General features: G+C 41.7%; 1 protein-coding gene across 1 annotated transcript; it reads right to left on the bottom strand.

Moving 5' to 3' along the window:
- Positions 1-4,722: 4,722 nt before the first annotated feature.
- On the bottom strand, positions 4,723-5,236 carry LOC309392132 (gamma-aminobutyric acid receptor-associated protein-like). The gene has a single exon (XM_081953126.1). It carries the CDS (start codon positions 5,227-5,229, stop codon positions 4,930-4,932), a length of 300 nt encoding a protein of 99 aa, XP_081809252.1. The 5' UTR covers positions 5,230-5,236; the 3' UTR covers positions 4,723-4,929.
- Between the last annotated feature and the right edge of the window lie 10,240 nt (positions 5,237-15,476).

The raw sequence follows: 15,476 nt of genomic DNA, 5'->3' as shown, positions 1-15,476 counted from the left end.
AAGATCCCTCTCACAGTTACTACTATTGAGCACGGTACCACCTATACTGTACCTGTGCATTCCGTTTTTGTTGCCTAAATGTAGAACCTTACTCTTTTCACCATTGAATTTCATTTTATTAGATAGTGCCCAATGTTCAAGTTTGTCAAGATCCTTCTGTATCTTAAGCCTATCTTCTGGAGTGTTGGCTATTCCTGCCAGCTTGGTGTCATCTGCAAATTTGATGAGTTCCCCATTTATTCCCTCATCCAAATCATTGATGAAGATGTTGAAGAGTACTGGGCCTAAAAGAGAGCCTTGGGGTACTCCACTGCATACTTCCCTCCATGTAGATGCAGTTCCATTGAGGACTACACGTTGAGTGAGGTTGGTCAGCCAGTTACTAATCCATCTGGTGGTGATGCTGTCTAACCCACATTCTTCTACTTTATCTAGTAGTAGGTTATGGTCTACCTTATCAAAAGCCTTACTGAAGTCCAAGTAAACTATATCAACGGCATTCTTCTGGTCCACTAATTTTGTCACATTATCAAAGAATGCAATAAGATTAGTCTGGCATGATCTGTTTTTGACAAATCCATGTTGACTTTTGGCTATTACTTTGTTTGCTTCTAGGTGTTCGCAAATTCGTTGCTTGATTATTTTTTCCAGAATCTTTCCTGGTATTGAGGTCAGGCTGATAGGTCTGTAGTTTCCTGGATCTGTTTTTTTCCCTTTTTTGAAGATGGGAACCACATCAGCTCTTTTCCAGTCCTCTGGTAGTTCCCCGGTGTTCCAGGATCTCTGAAAGATATAATTCAGTGGTTCTGAGATCTCGTCTGCTAGTTCCTTCAGAACCCTGGGGTGTAATCCATCCGGTCCTGGTGATTTGAACTCATCTAGGGTAGACAGGTGCTCACTTACCATTTTCTTCCCTATTTCAATTTGTGTTCCTAATCTGATTTTTGTGGTGCTGCTTTTGACAGGTTGGACTGTTTTATCCCTTTGTGTAAAGACAAATGCAAAACATGAGTTAAATAGTTCTGCTTTCTCCCTGTTGCTTGTCACCTTCTTGCCACTTTCTCCTAGCAATGGACCAATTGTTTCCTTAACTTTTTTCTTGTTTTTAACATGTTGGAAGAAGCTTTTTTTGTTAATTTTTACTTTTGTGGCAAGCCTTTCTTCATTGTGAGCCTTAGCTTTCCTCACTTCATCTTTACAGGCTCGGGCTGTTTGCTGATATTCTGCCTTAGTTATGTCCCCCTCCTTCCACTTTTTATACTTACCTTTTTTGTCTTTCAGTTTGTCAGATAGTTCTTTATGCAGCCATGCTGGTTTCTTTTGGGAGCTGTTATTTTTCTTCTTCATTGGTATTGTGCTAGACTGGGCTTTTGTAATCTCATTTTTCAAAATTTCCCAAGCTTCTTGAGTTGTTTTCCCCTTGAGGATTCTCATCCATGGAATTTTTCCCAAGCTCTCCCTAAGTTTATTGAAATTAGCTTTCTTAAAGTCCAAGACTCTAGTTTGGCTTTGTTCTACTACTTGTGTTTGGATAATGTTGAATTCCAATATTGCATGGTCACTTGCCCCCAGGGTTCCTATGGCTTCAACACCTTCTATCATTTCCTCTCTGTTAGTGAGGATTAAGTCCAATATGGCTGATCCCCTTGTTCCCTTCTCTACTTTTTGGAAAACAAAGTTGTCTGCTAGGTTTCTTAAGAACCTGTTGGATCTTCCACTTGGTGCAGAGTTTGTTTCCCAGTTGATGTCAGGGTAGTTAAAATCTCCCATTACTATTGTGGTGTGCTTCCTACATACCTTAGTTAGCTGACTAGCAAAAAGTTCATCTACTTCCTCTGCTTGGTTGGGTGGCCTGTAGTATAGACCTATGGCAGTGTCATTTCCCCCACAACCTTTAATATTGACCCAAATGCATTCAAGATAGTTCTCATCATTGTTGTGTTCTATTTCTGTAGAGATGTAGTTATTTCTTATATATAGTGCAACTCCACCTCCTCTTTTATTTGGTCTATTTCTTTTAAATAATTTAAATCCTTCTAGCTGTATGTTCCATTTGTCGGTTTCATCCCACCAAGTTTCTGTAATGGCAATAATATCGTATCTGCCCTCTTTTACTTGAATTTCTAATTCGCCCTGTTTATTCCTCATACTCTGTGCATTGGTGTATAGACATTTGAGTCCATTTTGATTGACCCTGTGTTTACTGTCTACATAACCTGTGTTATGACTGACTGCCCCTATTTTCTTGCCACTTGTGTGATTCATGCACATGGTATGGCAATCACTATTAAATGCTTGGTTTTGCTTGACAGCAGGAGTGATAATCTTACCCACACACACATCTATGTTACATGCACTTATAACCCTATGAATTTATTTTCCTGGGGACAGAAATGTTCTGTATCTATTAATTCTCTGTCCCCGCTCTTCAGTTTAAATGTTTATCAAGAAAATCTGTGAATTTAAATTACCATGTTTCTCACTCTCAATTCTCATGCATTCCTCCTCCTCCTCCACCTTGCCTGTTCACCTATTATGGGCAAGCAGGAGAAAATGATAATTTATCACACATACAAGTAGTCTGCTCCTCTACTTCTGTTTCCTGTCTGTTTACCTGGAGGACGGTCAGAATGACAATAGTATACCACTTCCATAGCGTCGTTAGAAAGACTACTCTGCCGGTGGCACCTCCCCCCAGCGAGATTGGCCAAAATGTACCCGAACATATCACCAGACTGCTGGAAATGTAGGAAAAAATCAGGGAACATTCTACCATATGTGGTGGACATACCCAAAAGTAAAACAATATTGGAATAGATTAAGAAAATGGCTCAAACATTTATTTAACGATAGTTTGACTAAGTATAACTTACTTTTTCCCCTTTTTTCACCATTTAAAATATTTACCAAATTTCCTCATCAAATCAATACATACATGCATACATACATACATACATACAAAAATACATACATACATACATACATACATACGTGTGTGTGTGTGTGTGTGTTGTATTTGTACTGATAAATAAATAAAGGGAGACTAGTATAGATCTATTTCAAGCTATTTAGCTCTCATTTACTAGCCATACCCTTACTGGGATTTGAACCTGGGCTGTATTATATCTTAGGCAGGAGTCTTAGCCACTAAGCCACAGGCTCTCCTCCTTATCAGCTGAGCCAGGGAAATAGGTATGTATTTGTGTTACAACCTCTGGTATGCCCAAATATGGGAGGGAGCTCACTACTCCCCCTTTTTGTCCTTCGGCTCATTACAGAAGACCATCCAGGCAGAAAACCATATTTTTATTTTTAATGTTGCCTTTTTATATTTGTGTTGCATTTGTGCTGATAAATAAATAAAGGGAGACTAGTATAGATCTATTTCAAGCTATTTAGCTCTCATCAGCTAGCCATACCCTTACTGGGATTCGAACCAGGGCTGTATTACATATTAGGCAGTTGTATTAGCCACTAAAGCCACAGGCTCTCCTCCTTATCAGCTGAGCCAGGGAAATAGGTATGTATTTGTGTTACAACCCCTGGTATGCCCAAATATGGGAGGGAAATATGAAAAAAATCTAATTTTACATATCACAATTGCAGCGAGAATTATGTATACACAAAAGTGGAAGAATAATATTATTCCATCAGAGGAAGATGTGATAAGGAAAGTTTTAGAGTGTGCAGAGATGGATAAACTCACAAAAGAGATTAAAGATAAAGGAGAAATAGATTATTATATGGTATGGAATGAATGGTATAAATGGTCAGAGGACAGGTATAAAGCTTAAGGAAAGATTAAACGAAGAAGATACAGGAGTTAGAAATTAGTAATAAATATGTATAAATGGAAAGTGCATACAATGAACGACTATAACTCAATAAATGAATATATTTGTACGTATAAAAACACTGCAATAATATGTATAGATAATGGCATATTGGAGTGGGGGGGGGGGAATGCACATACACTATATTGCCAAAAGTATTCGCTCACCTGCCTTTACTTGCATCCGAACTTACTGTAAGTGACATCTCATTCCTAATCCATAGGGTTCAATATGACGTCGGTCCACCCTTTGCAGCTATGACAGCTGCAACTCTTCTGGGAAGGCTGTCCACAAGGTTCAGGAGTGTGTTTATGGGAATATGTGATCATTCTTCCAGAAGCGCATTTGTGAGGTCACACACTGATGTTGGACAGGTTTACGTGGCCTACCAGTTCGTGGCTGAGTTGCTGTCGTTCCCAAACACTTCCACGTTCTTATAATACAGCTGACAGTTGACTGTGGAATATTTAGGAGCGAAGAAATTTCACGACTGGATTTGTTGCACAGGTGGCATCCTATCACAGTTCCACGCTGGAATTCACTGAGCTCCTGGGAGCGACCCATTCTTTCACAAAGATTTGTAAAAATGATTTGATTTTATACCCCTGTGGCCATGGGAGTGATTGGAACCCCTGATTGGAACACCTGATTCTGATTAGTTGGATGGGTGAGCGAATACTTTTGGCAATATAGTGTATAATGGATGTATCATGATATGGAAATGTTGTATAGAAGGAAACTTTTTTTTTTTTTTTGCAAGGGAGAGGTATTTAATTTTAGCCACAACCGCCTCAAATGAAAAAGCCAGAGTGAAGTCAAAAGAAGGGAGGGAGGAATTAAAAGAGGAAAAAGAGGTAAAAGATTCACAGCCAAAAATTAAAGGGGGGGGAGGGGGGGAAGAGAGAGAACCTTCCATTTTCCTGGAGCAAAAAAGGAAAAAAAAACCTTTTAAACATAAAATCAACAACAAGTAACAACAGAAAGTGCAGGTTCCTTCAGGGGCAGTTGCCCCTCAGCAGCAGCCGGCGAATTCCGGGGGGTCTTACATGCTGCCATAGACATTCTCATCGCTGTAAGCGATATAAAGGAAGAAGTCCTACTCATGATGTTCCTGGTAGAGCTGCCCCATGGTGGCACTGGTGGGGGGGATGACATTGTTGACGAAGAAGAAAAGGGTGTCCTCGGCCCGCAGGTGGATCCTTTTCCAGATGAAGAAGTAAAACTGGCCCACTGTGAGGTCGGAGGGCACCAGGTACTTCTTATCCAGGTTCCCTATTCGGGCCTTGGGGGCTTTTTCCATGATGACCGGGACCCTGTCCGGGTACGTCTTGCAGATCTTCTCCTCCTCGGAGAGGTGCTTCTCAAATGGATGCTCCTCCTTGTAGACAAACTTCATGGCAGCGACGGGCCAGAAGGAAACTGTTAAAGTTGTTTCTTTTTTGTTTAAAAAAAACTGTGTAATAAAAAATATTTTTTTAAAAAGAAAGAAAGACTACTCTGCCACAGATCGAGTGCTCCAGCGGAATTCTTTTCTTTACAGGTTTCTCCAGGAATGATCTGGGAAACACAGACAGATTTATTTCCCAAGAGAGACAAATATGGATTTGTTTTCAGTGGCAACTAAGTCAAGGATGAGACTTTGGGCTGGGAGCCATGAGGTGCTCTATCCTGTGAGTTGGAGAATGCTTGGAGAACTGGCTGGTCTCCTTCCATCCCAATTTATTTTATTTTATTTTAATGGAAAGCAAGTTATGCTTTCAGAGAGCTGTTGCTTTGTGGAGAATCTTTATCCCTTCAGCAATGTTCTGAAGCTGAAGAGAGCTTCTTGGATGAGAAGAGAAATGTCAAGAAAAACCAGAAAGTCCAGTTGCCTCTTGAAAAAGCACCTTTGGGACAACCATGACCTGGATGACTGAGAATCTCCATAGACATAGAATCTCCTTCAGATGTTCTTGGATTCCAGTTTTCAGTTCCAACATGGCCAATGGCAAAAGGAAACATAGTCCAATAATAGATGGAGAGCCACAAATTCTTACTCAACTACTACATGAATAAATCTGCAGTTGACACTGAATTATAACCCCCTCACCTCTTTGCAATCATGGTTAACAATCAGAGATACTGGGAGTTATAGTGTAATACACTATATTATGCTCCCTAGATCCTCCACCCTTTTCTTTACAGATTACTGTCTCATGTTCCTTGCCTCTCTGTGTGCTAAAAGCATGAAGGCAACTTTTTAGGGAACCTCCCCTGAACTTATTCCAATTTGTCTGAGTTATTTTTTAAAGTATACAATCGAGCGAGTCCAGAGGTATTTCACGAGAAGAGTCCTCCACTCCTCTGCTCACAACAGAATCCCTTATGCCACCAGACATGGCCTATGGGGCTTAGACAACTTAGAACTATGTCGCCTACGGCCTGACCTGAGCGTAGTACACAAAATTATCTGCTACAATGTCCTACCTGTCAATGACTACTTCAGCTTCAATCGCAACAATACACAAGCACACAATAGATACAAACTCAAGGTTAAACCGCTCCAAACTCAATTGCAGAAAACACAACTTTAGCAACAGTGATCAATGCCTGGAATGTACTACCTCTGGAATACCTGGAAACCACTGACTCTGTGGTTTCATCCCCAAACCCCCATAACTTTAACCTTAAACTGTCTACGGTTGACCTCACCCCATTCCTAAGAGGTCAGTAAGGGGCGCGCATAAGCGCACCAGCGTTCCTACCCTACTTGTCTACTGTCCTTGTCTACTGTCCCCACTTATTCTTATCCATTTCCTATATTCATAATCATGTTTATGCTTATATCTGTTACCTTATACATGTTTGACAAAATAATAAAACATAAAAAATAAAGTACAGTGGCCAGAACTGGACACAGTGCAGAAGATGAGAATTTGACTAGTACGGAATACTAAAGAAACATTACTTATCATAATTTGGTGATGACATCCATTGATTCAGACCATAACTGTCTGTGGGGAGCATCTGAAGGACCAGCAGTGTAAAATTTTAGTCCAGAAGAAAATAATCTATTTCTATCCAGGAGAACCCTCAAATTGTGCATGGGGTCTATTTGGGGTAGTGTAGCCCCATCCAGAACAAAATATGGCATAGTCCGAGAACTGGAGGATCCCAAATCTCAAAGCCAAACTCATAAAGTTGCCATGGTGAGGAGAGAGTGGGAGCGCATTCCAATGATTTGGCTAGAATTGGATCTCAGATTACTGCAGCAGGCTTGTGAGCCGTGCACCTTGTTGGATAATGTGATTTATGACACAGGCTGCGGCGAGGGAAGGAATAGGGGTAAAGTTCAGCCACAATTCAAATGAGGCTTTGATCTGACTGCAATTGGGTATTGCGATAATAGTGCTCCTAATGAATGACTGGTTTCCTTTTGAAACTTGACTCAAGGCTCATGAATCAATTAGGGCATCTTTCAGAAACATGACAGTAGCCCCATCCAGAACCAAAGATGGCATAGTCCCAGAACAAGAGGATCCCCAAACCCAAACCCATTCTGTCTTGCCATGGTTCAGTTGCTGTTATATCTGTTATTCATTCCCGTTGCTCCACAGAGAATCTTACAATATGGATATCACAGATCACTTGTGGCCAAGGGTGGCATTCACTTACTTTCCCTACCGGTTCACAAATGTGAGCGTGCGTGCCTCAGCCTTCCATACATGTGCTTTGATCACTCGTGCAGCTTGCATGCCTGCGTGCGGATTGGAAACGTGCCTAAATAGGACAGCCTAGAGCTGGGACAGGTGGGTGCGATTTCCACTACCGGTTCGGATTGAACCAGTCCGAACCGGCTGAATACCACCTCTGCTTGCGGGATGCCTGTATCGACGAGCCAGCACAGGACAGAGACTAAACAAAGAGAAATAACATCAGAATATAGCATCCAACTTCCGAATGCTCCAGAGTAAAGCCACAGAGAAGAGTTTTTAAAAAATGAAAAATGACAAACTAATGAAAGGACCAGACTGCAGTTCAGATTTTATGGACGTGAACCAATTTCCAGATTTGATCTCTGTGTCAGATGTGTCTGCTGTTTTCCCAGAGGGCTTCTAATGGAGCTAGTTGGTTATCTGCGTTTCATCAATGATGACACCATGCTTTCCAAATAGATCTGGCTATAATCTCTTTTCTCAGAACGTAGTTCGTTTAAATAAAAAGTCAGTTATTTGCATTTACAGCCTCATTAACACTAAGGGCTCATTGGATGGATTTTGTCAGAAATCTGGCCCATAACAAGAGGGGAATGGCCACAATGGAATTGGTTGCCCTCACTTGGTCTACAGATGGAGTAAAACATAGTTTTGTGCAATGTGTAAATCCAGTTGCATAAGCAAGTAGTTTGTTTGTTTGTTTTTTAAATTAGTGTTATAATTGATGTAATTATAACTGAGCCCTGGTGGCACAGTGGTTAGAATGGGGTATTGCAGGCAAACTCTGCCCGCAGCCAGGAGTTTGATCCTAACCAGTTCAAGATTGACTCAGCCTTCCAGCTATCTGAGATCAGGAAACTGAAGACCTAGATTGTTGAGGGTAATATGCAAAATGATGCTTCTACATTGTAAACTGCCCAAAGTGTGCTGTAAAGCACTATGGGCCGATATATAAGCCCAAATGCTATGAGTATTGCTATAAAGCATAATGTATGCCTTAGTGTGTAATTGGAAGGCACCCGATATTAGCTCTTCAACTTGCACCAGATCAAGAAATGTATTCCAAACAAATTTTACTTTTTTGATAGGGGCTATAACCGTGACGGCAAACCTATGGCATGCATGCCACAGGTGGCACATAGAGCCCTCTCCATCGCCCCAGCTCAGGTGCCCCATGCATGCGTGCACGCCTCCCTCCAGCTGGCTGACTTTGAGGTCTCTGCCATGCATGCGTGGAGGTCAGGGTGCATGCAGAAGCAGTGTGCACAAGCGTGGGGGGTGGGGCGCATGCGGGAGATGAATGTGTATGCATGGGGGGGTCACATGCATGCATGGGCAGGGGGAAGCATGGGGGGGCATTTTTGGTTCCAGGGTCTGCAGGGAGACCTCCTAGGCCCAAAATGGGGCAAGGGGAGTGTGTGGCATGCATGCACGGGGAAGGGGGCGAGGGAAGCAGTGGGGGCGTACTCTCATGCACTGGGGTGAGGGGAGCATGGGGGAGCATGTGCATGCACAGTGGCGTGGGATGCACGGTGGTGGTGTCACACATTCATTGCATTATAGGTGCGGGCAGGCACACTCTTTTGGTATGTGTTAACTTTGCAAAGTGTTAACTTTGCTAAAAAAAAGTTAGCCATCACTGGGCTCTAATAATTTCTTGAAAGCCTGATCGTGTTTACTTTCCCTTCCCCTTATACTCAAGAGAGCCAAGCTGGAGGTACTTCAGGTTTCATTCTAATGCCTTCCTTCCTTTCTGAGCTACATGTTTCGTGGTGGACTCCATGGTCATCTCTGTGTTACTTTACATGTGACCACTTATTCACAGTCATATAATCGTGTTTTTTTTTAAAAAAAAAACCATGTTTTCAGCTTGAATCCTATGAAGGATAGACATCTTCTGACCGTGGTCCTCAAACCTCAGCCCCATTCTCAGAAGAAATGGAGATACTAGAGTGATATGTATTTGTTTTGGACTTTAACCAGCCAAATAACAGAATAACAATAACAACAACAGAATAACAGAATGAGTTGAAAGGGCATTGAAAGTTGGAGGTAAGACACTCCAACACCCCTCGGGGGGGTGTTCATTTAAGATACAGCCTGTTGTGCCTTAAAATGGCTTCTACTGTACAGTGCAATGGTAACAGCTTCCCAGTACTCCACAAGGGGGCTCCCTCTGGTAAGGGGGAAAATCCAACATTAGAAATTACATTTGGTCTGGACATTTTTCCCCTATAAATAAATACCAGGGCAACACCAGGTTATCGGCTAATGGACTAAAAATACAGCTATGGTCATTTGTTAACCTTGTTTGATGCATCTTGTGTTGTTACAACCAATTAAATTCCGGCTGTCTGTTCTTTTTCAACTGCTTTCTTGCTGTTATGCTAAAGCTTAAAGATCCATTGCAGGCAGAAGAAATTTTGGCTCACTTGTCTTCAAGAATCAGTTAAGTTTTGGCTTGCTTCCTCTTCAATCATCAATTAACATATCCTGCACACCAGGGGTGGGTTCCTGCCAGTTCTAACCTCTTCTATAGAAGAGGTTCCACAAATCTACAGTGCCGTTTAGAACCGGTTCCAGCTCCCTCCCCCCGCCCATCCACACATCATCAAGATGAAGAGCGAGAGGAGGAATTCTGGGCGTGAAAGTCCACAAGTCTTAAAGCTGCCAAGTTTGAACACCCCTGAGATTTTTTTCCTAAAGGGTTAGGGATGCAAGGGTCTTGTAACTTAACAGCTTTAAGACTTGCGTGCTTCAAATGCCAGAGTTTCTGAGCCAATATTTTGGTTGCTAAGCAAGAGCGTTGTTAAGCGAGTTCCACCACATTTTACAAGTTGGCCACGCCCACCCAGTCACATGGCTGGCAAGCCACTCCCACCTGGTCACATGGCCTGCAAGTCACTCCCACAAAGCAGGCCACACCTATAGAAGAGGTTCTAAAAAAAAATTGAAACCCACCACTGCTGCACGCTTACTGATTCTTTCCTACCACAGAGGTCCGACTTCTACAAGGCTGGCTGGTTCTGACATTAGCGAGGCAGAGGAACAGTGTGAGTCTCCAACACTTAATGTCAACTCTTAAGCTGACCTGACTGAAGCCTTTTTTTGACTGCTTCAGTGTTGCCACACTGGAGCTGAGGGATAGGGAAGAGGGAAATGAGATAGAGGGGGACCTGTAGCCAAAACAATATGTTTTCTCTTGGGAACCAAGGACATTCTCACACCTGGCCAGAAGAAGGCGGAGTGATGCTACCTGCCTGCCCCATACTGTGTTTGGACCATGTGAGTGATTATTTTGAGAAAGTAGAAAACCTTTTACTGTATTTTTCGGAGTATAAGATGCTCCAAAGTATAAGACGCACCTAGATTTTGGGGAGGAAAACAAGGGAAAAATATCTGCCTCTCAGCAATTTGCCTCCTTGCAACAAACAGTACAGACAATATACACTGTTTGTAGTGTTATATTTCAGACTATTCTTGTACAGATGCTGTTAAAATTGACGTGCTTTCTGGAAGTCTAGTTATTCTCTACTATTTAAAAGAGTAGCACTTTTTTTTGCAATGTTTTTTTTTAATTGAAAAAGTTTTATACAAACAAATTTCCCCCCCCTTTTTACCCCCCCGACATATAATATAGATCACATGCAAATACCATACCCCCTTCCCTCCTCCCGTCTTAAAATAAATTTCTCATTCAAATATTGTACCTCCTCAGCTCCCAACAATCATAATTTAAATTTCTCTTATAGTGACAATAGCCCATTAGCACTTTTTAAAACAATAGCACGGGGCCTCTTCAGATCAAGCATTTATTTTAAAAAGCTTCTTCATTTTGTCATATAGAATAATAATAAAGCAGTCTTTAAAAAGTAAATCTAATAATTTGAACATTCTATAGGCATTTATAGTTGTTGACTTACCTCCTTGCAGCAAACAGCCAGATTAGCACAAGAAAAAAAAAATCTGCCTCCCAGCAATTTGCCACATGGAGCAAACAGCAAGTTTCACTTTCAATTTCTCCAATCATCAGCTGTTTGAGGCTGCAGGGATTGCTATAACTTATTGAAGCCTCGCAAGCCCCGTTTGCTGCAAAGAGGTAAATTGCTGGGAGGCAGAGGCCAAAGGATTGGGGCCCTAACCCTAACCCTAACCCTAACCCTAAGACACACCCAAATTTTCACCCTCTTTTCATCCTCTTTTTTGGGGGGGAGGTGCGTCTTATACTCCAAAAAATATGGTACTTTTAATTAGGTGAAAACCGCTGGATACTTCAGAGTCAGTTTTCACCAGATATGTGCCAATACAATAATTCCAATAAAAGTATTATTTGAGGAATCTACACACCTCGGAGCCTTGGTTGCTATGCATTTATTACTTGGAACCCTGACACTTAAGTCCTAGGCCAAATGTTAGCCGGGCTGTCTTTCCTGATTAGCTTGGATTCACAAATCCCAGACTGTCAATTAAATGATTTTTTTTTCCGATTTTTGTGGTGCAATGCTCTAATTCAAAAAATGCACACTGAAATGTGCGAGTTACAGAAAAGTGTTGACAACAGGATAAATTAGGGGGAAGCATTTGCAAAGAGGATTGCAAGGCTGGACTAAAGTATAATAAACTTTTCCTGTATCCTGAGAAGTCTAAGCCTGTCATTTTCTGCAACAAGACAAAGATAGTAGGGAAATAGATAGAGAATGGCAAATCTGTCTCTGACCTTCCTCTTCCTTTTATTTCTTTAACTTAAAATGCAGGCATGCACGAGCACCCTAACCTGTTTTTCTTGCAAGTGCTTAAAACCTATTTCGGGAGTGATCATGATTAGAAATGAAGAACCTTCTTGGATGAGAAATGAAATATATATTTTTTAAAAAACCAAGAAATAATAATAAAATAAAATAAATAAATTTAAATTTATTAGCCGCTCCCTTTCCAGACAGGACTCGGGGCGGCGTACAATGGAGCATATGAAACATATACAACACATAAACATACATATATACAGGACATACATACACATGCAGAAAGTCCAGTTGCCTTTTGAAAAAAGTACCTTCAGGAAAGTGGTGAAATGAAAACTTTTAAACTAACAGCTCTGTGGGTGTGGCTTAGTGGGCATCCAACTGTGGATCACCCTTTCAATTGCCCTTACTTTTTGTGGCTGGGGTGAATTCAAGAAGTTAAAAAGATGAGGCTGTCTTTCAAATACTTGCAGGAGAGGGTAGAAGGAGAAGTCATTGGCCATAGCAGGAAATGATTGAAGAGATCTCTTTCCATCCATCTTCTCTTTGCTGCTGTTGTTTTCCTTCTTACTTCCTCTTGCTGTAATTTTGTTTTTAAACAAGCCCCGATTGGACAAGAAACCATGGATGGAAACTGATCAAGGAGAGAAGCAACCTAGAACTAAGAGTGAGAATAATGAAGCAGTGGAATAGCTTACCTCCAGAAGTTGTGAATGCCCCAACAAGATTGGACAACCATTTGTCTGAAATGGTATAGGGTTTCCTGCTTGAGCTGGGGGTTGGACTAGAATACCTCCAAAGCCCCTTTCAAGTCATTCTGTTATTCTGTTGTTATTTTATTATCTGGCTGATTAAAGTCCAAAGCAAATACAGTACCACTCTATCCCCACTTCTTCTGAGAATGGAGCTCAGGTTTGAGGAGCATGGTCAGAAAAGAAGCCATGGATGGAAACTAATCAAGTAGAGAAGCAACCTGGAATTAAGGAGAAGCTTCCTAACAGTGAGAATAATCAACCAGTGGAACTGCTTGCTTTCAGAGGTTGTGGGTGCTCCATCAATGGAGGCCTTTAAGAAGAGACTGGACATCCATTTGTCTGAAAGGATACAGGGTTTCCTGGTCTCCTGCTTTAGCAGAGGGTTGGACTAGATGACCTCCCTTCCAATTCTGTTATTCTAGTTTGTTTGTTTGTTATTCTCCTTCTTGAAGCTTGGTCATATGACCATGTAATGTTGGTCAGGAAACCATGCAGCATTGCCCTGAAGCAGGGATGAAATTCAGCATGTTTTGACATGGTTCTGGAGAACCGGTAGCAGAAATTTTGAGTAGTTCACAGAACTGGCAAATATCAACTCTGGCTTGCACCAGAGTGGGATGGGAATGGAGATTTTGCAGTATTCTCCCATTGCCACGCCCACTAAGCCACACCAACCTCCTTATAACCAATCTCCCTCCCCAAAAGTTACTTATTTCCTGATTCTGAAGTTCTGACAGTCGCTCCACTCATGTAGTCATGTCACCATCACTTGGCAACTGGCCTACATTTACAGCCATTAGCAGCATCCCACGGTCTTGTGACTGTAATTTATGACAATTTCCCCAGAAACTGGCATTTTCATCTGGTTTCCAGCAAAAGAAATCCAGCTCATAGCAAACAATTGGTTTGCTTGAGTATCGCTACTTTAGCTGAACATCTGCTGCAATCAATCAATAAATAAACAATAAATAAATAAATAAATAAATAAATAAATAAATAAATAAATAAATAAATAAATAAATAAATAAATAAATATGGGTCTAGTCATAGAGTGTCCTGTTTTGTGATCATCGCAACTTAACCACCATAATTTGCAAGGCTCATTGCAGTCCTAAGTCGAGGACGAGCAGCTTTGGTCGCCACGATGTAAAAAAGATGTGGAGACTCTAGAAAGAGTGCAGAGAAGAGCAACAAAGGTGATTAGGGGACTGGAGGCTAAAACACATGAAGAACGGTTGCAGGAATTGGGTATGTCTAGTTTAAAGAAAAGAAGGACTAGGGGAGACATGATAGCAGTCTTCCAATATCACTCTAAGGGGCTGCCACAAAGAAGAGGGAGTCAAACTATTATCCAAAAGATCTAAAAGCTGGGCAAGAAGTATCTGGTGGAAGATTATCAGGGAGAGAAGCAACCTAGAACTAAGGAGAAATTTCCTAAAAGTGAGAACAATTAATCAGTGGAAAAACTTGCTTCCAGATATTGTGGGAGTTCTAACATTGGGGGTTTTCATGAAGAGATTGAACAGCAATTTTCCTGAAATGGTATAGGGCAGGGGTGTCAAACTCTTGTCGTCACAGCATCGTCACGTGATGTATCAGGACTTTTTCCCCCTTTGCTAAACTGGGTGTGGCCAGCGTATGACACATCCAGCCTGCGGGCCGCAAGTTTGACAGCCCTGATATAGAGTTTCCTGCTTGAGCAGTGGGTTGGACTAGAAGACCTCCAAGGTCCCTTCCAACTCTGTTATTCAGTTATTCTGTTCTGTTCTGACACCGTACAGGCTGAATGGCTAATCACAAAATTATTATTCAAAATTACCAGCCTATTTTACAGAGTTGCATCCACAAGTTAAGGGACGTGATGGCACATGGGCTAAGACACTGAACTTGTCGATCAGAAAGGTTGGCAGTTCAGTGGTTTGAATCCCCAGTGCCACGTAACGGAGTGAGCTTGTCCCAGCTTTTGCCAGCCTAGTAGTTCGAAAGCACGTAAAAAACGCAAGTAGAAAAATAAGAACCACCTTCGGTGGTAAAGTAACAGCGTTCTGTGCACCTTCGGCGTTTAGTCATGTCAAACACCTGACCACAGAGACGTCTTCGGACAGCGCTGGCTCTTCAGCTTTGAAACAGAGAAGAGCATCGCCCCCTTGAGTCTGGAACGACTAGCACATATGTGCGAGGGGAACCTTTCCCTTTTACCTACAAGTTATGGAGAAACTTTGAGCTTCCTTCCTTCATCTGATTGGCCTCTCATGAGCTGGAGGCATTCCTAAATGCCTACTTTGAGAATAAATACAGCCAAACAATCTCCTTAGTTTCCACATGGACAGCTTGCATCAGCATTAAATTTTCTGGGTTTTGAAATGAACTTCACAGGGGGGAAAAAAGGAAATAAAATCCTGAGTAACATGGGGAAATACAGAGCACATACCCATTAGACTATAACTGTCT

This window comes from Natrix helvetica (genome assembly GCF_964273705.1).
Source record: "Natrix helvetica genome assembly, chromosome: 4".
NCBI classification, from domain to species: Eukaryota; Metazoa; Chordata; class Lepidosauria; order Squamata; family Natricidae; genus Natrix; species Natrix helvetica.
Note: the sequence above shows the minus strand (reverse complement) of the source record. Positions and strands in the feature narration are given on the sequence as shown.

What these genes read in the sequence shown, in the direction of transcription:
- LOC309392132 (XM_081953126.1), bottom strand. Translation starts at nt 5,229, where the DNA reads ATGAAGTTTGTCTACAAGGAGGAGCATCCATTTGAGAAGCACCTCTCC.